Source organism: Dipteris shenzhenensis, chromosome 7 (genome assembly GCF_047967505.1).
Source record: "Dipteris shenzhenensis isolate YYH24624 ecotype China chromosome 7, Dip_SZ_1.0, whole genome shotgun sequence".
Lineage (NCBI taxonomy): Eukaryota > Viridiplantae > Streptophyta > Polypodiopsida > Gleicheniales > Dipteridaceae > Dipteris > Dipteris shenzhenensis.
In genome coordinates, this window is record NC_141602.1 from 26,479,431 (window position 1) to 26,484,845 (window position 5,415).

The 5,415-nt window shown below is 42.6% G+C and overlaps 1 protein-coding gene across 1 annotated transcript; it reads left to right on the forward strand.

The window, feature by feature from the left end:
• Positions 1–1,833: 1,833 nt before the first annotated feature.
• LOC147900159 (protein TOM THREE HOMOLOG 1-like) lies at positions 1,834–5,128 on the forward strand. Its single transcript, XM_087376867.1, has 11 exons — positions 1,834–2,305; positions 2,660–2,750; positions 2,846–2,898; positions 3,020–3,112; positions 3,229–3,300; positions 3,376–3,448; positions 3,898–3,943; positions 4,036–4,099; positions 4,226–4,279; positions 4,374–4,451; positions 4,718–5,128. Exons 1-11 carry the CDS (start codon positions 2,207–2,209, stop codon positions 4,808–4,810), a joined length of 816 nt encoding a protein of 271 aa, XP_087232993.1. The 5' UTR covers positions 1,834–2,206; the 3' UTR covers positions 4,811–5,128.
• Positions 5,129–5,415: the final 287 nt, after the last annotated feature.

A 5,415-nucleotide genomic window follows, 5' to 3' on the forward strand; every position in this document is an offset into this window, starting at 1 on the left:
TCCTCCTCCTCCTCCTCCTCCCTCCTGCACCATCCCTCCTTCCACACACTTCTACCTTCATCATTAAGCCACTATCCTCCTCCTCAATAAATTGACTTGAATTTTCAAAATATCTTAGTGGGACATCCAACCGTAGGCTAGGAAATCTAAAGAAAGCCCCTGTGTTGAACCACAACTTTAGGGGTTCTATGACGCACATTCAGGAGGTGGCCCCCACCGCACGTCTATTTCAAGATAAGCATTCATGTTGAATTCTCATTGTGTACCTTGATCTAGCAAGAAGTAGGCCACTATGGCATTATCTAAAGTGTAGGTTGAGTACATCTCTCTTGCTCGATGTGCATGTGAAGCGATTTGGCTTAGGAGGCTCTTGGAGGATCTTGGTGCAGTCCAAGATGGTGCTACCGTGATCTTTTATGACAACTGAAGTGTCATTGCATTGGCAACGAACCCGAAAGATCATGAGTGGTCAAAGCACATTGACCTTCGCTACCACTTCATCCAACATGAAGTGGAAGAAGGGGCTATCCAACCGGTTCACTCTTTCTACGAGGACTAGGTGGCAAATTTGTTCGCTTAACCCTTGCCTCATGAGAAGTTTAGAAAGTTAAAAAATATGCATGTCTCTATGTGATATAGAGGCCATCCAATGATGGGTGAAAGTCAAAGTATGGATCATTGAGATGGTCATAATCCGTGTACATATGGTGGAACATATGTGTATATGTTGTATACACGAGGCATATGGTGGGCATCTGTGTATATGTTGTATAATATGGGATAGATGGTTAGCAACATAGAGAACACTAGAAGGGACCTAAGTTACGAGTGTGAAGAGTCCTTATGGACTTCTGGTATATTGTATCATGTTCATCTAGTTAGTAGAAGGAAGTGTGTACATTTCTAGAAGGTCTCTTCCCTCCCTCCCTCATCATTGATTTGGTGGAGTGTGTCAGCGTTGTGATTAAATTTATTAGAAGCAATCAATCTCTAACCCTTAGATTTTTGTTGTAATGTGTGTTCACATATGCTGAACATTCTTAATGGATGTTAAAGAGAATATAATTTTCTACACAAATCCCATGATACAAAAGGGAGACATAAGGTCTTTAATAGTGGTGGATACAAGAGTCGAAAGAATGCACTCATGCTTATCATCCATTCATAGATTCATAAAAGGGAAAGGCCACAACGTGCACTTTTCTTATTGTTAGAGTTGTTGGGGAAGTACACCATGTTGCACCTTTTGCATGTTCCACAACCATCAATGACCTTTCTTGTCTCTCTGCTTGATGAAATGTGAGTACCCCTTTGTCTTTTATCTCCTCTCTCCGCTCTGTGATTGCTCGTCCTCATGGTGGTGCTCCATCATGCATCCACACAATGCAGGTTGTGCTATCGAAATAAACCCACCAGCATGTCCCTACATCAGCAGAGGTGGGGGCTAGAGAGGGTCAGCAAGTTGGCTATTCCAGTAGTTGATGAGCGAGCTGTCCGTGATTTGGGGTTGCCAGATGGGGGGGGGGGGGGGGGGGCAACATGGCACAAAATGATATGACCAAGGTTCGGGAAAGGAGGGCCTGAGCTTGGGATTGGGCGGTTAAAATTTCGAATATTGTGAGCAGGGTCGAGCATTCGACTGTTGAGTGATATTGCCATACGATGTCCGATCGGAATTTCAAAATGTTCGGTGCGATATGCTTGCGAGAAGTGGACCCGACACAGGCAAGTTGCCACGTGGCAGATATGGTGGGGGGGGGGGGGGGCACGTGGGAGAAAGGGACAATTGGCACGCGAATCTCCTTCCCCAATTATAGCTTTTGAAACATGAACTCCAACACTCTCCGTTTTGTGAGGCTTTTTGAAGCTCTGGCTATGGCGTCTTGGAACTTCCTGTTGCCCATTTTTAGCTTCCTTTCCTCCACAAAACAAGCCGTCTCTCAACTCACGCATCACCTCCTCCTTCCCTCCTTCCCCAACCGTAACGATCCTCCCATGAATTTGTTTCTTGACGCCAATCTTTCCGATTCTTTCACGCAATTCCTACGCCGCGCCGTCTCAATTGTGTGACCGCATGCATTCACGGACTCGCAATCGAAACCAACTTTCGGAATCGTTTTGGAACGGTTCTCAATTGCGCAGGTAACGCGTCCACCTGCTGCCTGCGGCTTGCAATACCATCTCACAGCTTGTTTCTCTCTGCGGGATGATTTGGTGGGACGAAGTGGAACAGTCGGAGGTCTGGCAGAATGCGATCTTCGATGGACTCGGCGCTTCCTACGCTTTCGTCTCCGCTATTGCCCTCGTATGTACATCTCCCAGCTGTGTATTGCAAGAAGCTTACGGAACTCGTTTGTTATCGATTCGCAAACATCGTCGTGGTTTTACGCCTCAACAATTGCGGTCGTGTTCTGGATGAACAACACTCTTCTGAATTGAACCTCATCTGCAGAGTTAAGCCACACGAATTGCGAAACATCTAGACACCTTTCTGTAAAGTCTTGTGTATATGGCGCTAACGTCTTAACTCCTTCCTGTGCACTGCCTTTCGGCTTACTCCAACGTGTTTCGTTTGGTTTGTTCTTGTTTTTCGTAGGTCTACAACAAGAAACTTACACTCCGTGCTATTAATTCAAGAAAGAACAACCTGTGGATGTAGATTCAATTAGTTCGCATATGGCTGCGCGTTCCTGAATATGGCTGGACAACACAAAAGGTGTTTCACCTCTTGAATTTTCTGGTAAATGGAGGTGAGCTGTCAATTTCTATTGGCTTCCACCTGAGCTCATACTTCTCAGCTTTTACGAATGGTGATTATCTTATTGCCTTCTTAATTGGTTCTCAGTCAGAGCGGGTGTATTTCTCTTGCGCAGACAGGTTGAGAATCTTGAACCGGAGGTAAGTTATGTGCATGCTCAAACGTCTTTTGCATTGTTGCACTTTTCGCATGTTCACTTTAGATCGTTAGCGTAGCTTATTAGAAATGTACCTGCTGACAAAAACTGTTGTACTCGTGTAGATTTTGAAGCTTGCGCTTATAGACATACCCGGTCTGCTATTTTTCACTACATACACGTTACTGATCTTGTTCTGGGCAGAGATATACTATCAGGTCTGCTTTAGTTTCTGTTTTAAGAAGTGGCAGTACATTTATTTTTCCTCGCTTTAAGCATTCCATCAGAAGAAAAGTAGGATTGTTGCAAATTTATAAATTTGGTGTCTCAACAGGCACTGAATCTACCAACTGATGACCTCCGACCACTCTTTTTGCTTATTAATGCAGTTCTGTACATCATACAGGTATGATTTTACTCATATCAAGGATCTCTCTTTATTTCGGAAAGAAAACGTTGCTAACTCCTTGCTATATGGCAGGTGTGTTTATGGATCTACCTGTGGTGGTATCCTGATGCTATTGTGGGTGTGTTCTCAAAGCTATTTTTTGCGGGTCAGTAAACTATGCTTGATCATACAATTGCTACTAGAATGTCCATCTTGTCAAGGCAGTAAGTCATACCTCACACACTAGTCCACCAAAATTTAGGTGAATGTTTAGACAGGGTGTGGACGTGGGACTTATCTTCGTCTTACTTTGGATGGATGCTAATGGCATCCCCAAATGGTTCTGAGGAATCTATGTTGCGGGATGTCTCTGTATATGGGGAGAATATGAGTTTTCATAAACGTGGCAGAACCATCTGCATATATCCAATTGCTGTCCCCCCACCCCTCTTTTCTACTAGTTATGTTTAGATGGTATTCCACAACACAATATTTGAACTGGTTACGATCTGTGGCTCTTTCCTCCACCCTGAGATACCTTGTCGTTGACTTCAGGCATGTCTTATAATATGGAAATGCTAATACTCTGGCATGATGTGTGTGGCCTGTCTTCAGTGGTATCACTGGCTGCTGCTGTGGGGTTCACACTATATGGAGGAAGGTAAGAATGACCCTCATTAATTAGAATATCAAATTTGTGAAGGTTTGTTTTGAAGGCAAACTTCTCTGACTCATTGTGTTTGTAGCATACAGGCTCTTTGTCATGTTGAGATGTTTCACGGTTGAAACAAACAGCAAGAGGAGGAAGCTGAAGGAGGTTAGGGACAGTAAAGGGATAGAAATGTTATTATAGGCTCTATTTTTTGCATTAAATTTGAAAAATAGATCCTATATCTGTGCAACCATTATTAAAACAATAACCGTTCATTTCTCTCTTTTGTAGGTTGCTTCAGTCACAACCATCTGCTCCACCTGCTTTTTTATCAGATGTGTGATGGTACATGAGCTCTCAAACTTATTTAGTGTTCTCCTACTTGTTATTTAAGCTGTTTGGTTTTCAAGAGAATAAGGTTAGGGATGTATTGTGACAGGGATTTGTAAGTGCATTCGTACAAAGCATGGATGTTGACCATCTATATCATCCACTTGTGACTGCCACTTACTATCTGGTATTCCTCCATGATGCTTATCACTGTAGACTTTTGTAATTTTGGGAGAATTATGTAAAGTTTATCAGAATCTGATTGCTATGATGAATGTCCACTTTTATGGGGATTATCTTGTTGTAGTTTTCTCTGGGAAGATTTTCATATAGCTGTTAGTCGGACACCAATCTTTCTTGTCTTAGCCTTATCACATAGTTTTCTTTTGATTTCGCCTACATTTGTAACTGTATTTCTAACTTCTTGTAATTGGAAACGATCCAATTGTGCAGCTTGTGGAGATAGTCCCCTCAGTCCTTGTGCTCTTCATTTTACGGAAATTGCCTCAAAAGCCAATATCTGGTCAATATCATGCTATAAGTTGATGCAGTCATTAACTGCTTACATATGCTGCAGCTGAATTTTGTTGACAGCTTATGGGAGGATGTGATATCCATTTCCCAAAGGCTACAAAGAGTGTGATGCAGGGGTTTCTGGATGGATTCAACATATGCAGTAAGGGCACTTCAGCCATTGCGTCAATATGCACATCGCTTTTTGGTCACAAGAATCTAAGACTGGTTTCAATCAAAGTATATACTTCGCTGCCAGAAGTCTGGCCATTGTAAATTTACCCTATTGTCAAGGGTAGGTCCTTCCATGTATTCAACTGATGATAAATAAATAGATGTGTATTTGCTCAATGAGGAACCTTGTTTCTCTTATTCCTTGTTATTTACTTATTACAAATCTCGAAGTCACCAAACATGAAAATCAGACTATTGACTTTCTCACATATCCAAGCAGCCGACTTGTCCTGAATTTTGGAAAATCTCGCCCAAACTTTACGGAGTGTACATGGACGATTTCTTCACTGTTGCTGACTTGATAAGGCTTCCCCTTTCTTTCCATCTTGCTGGCCCCTTTTTTCTTGGACAGATCACATTAGCCATCCCTCCTGGATTTTGCTCTGATTTTGTGATTTTCTTGG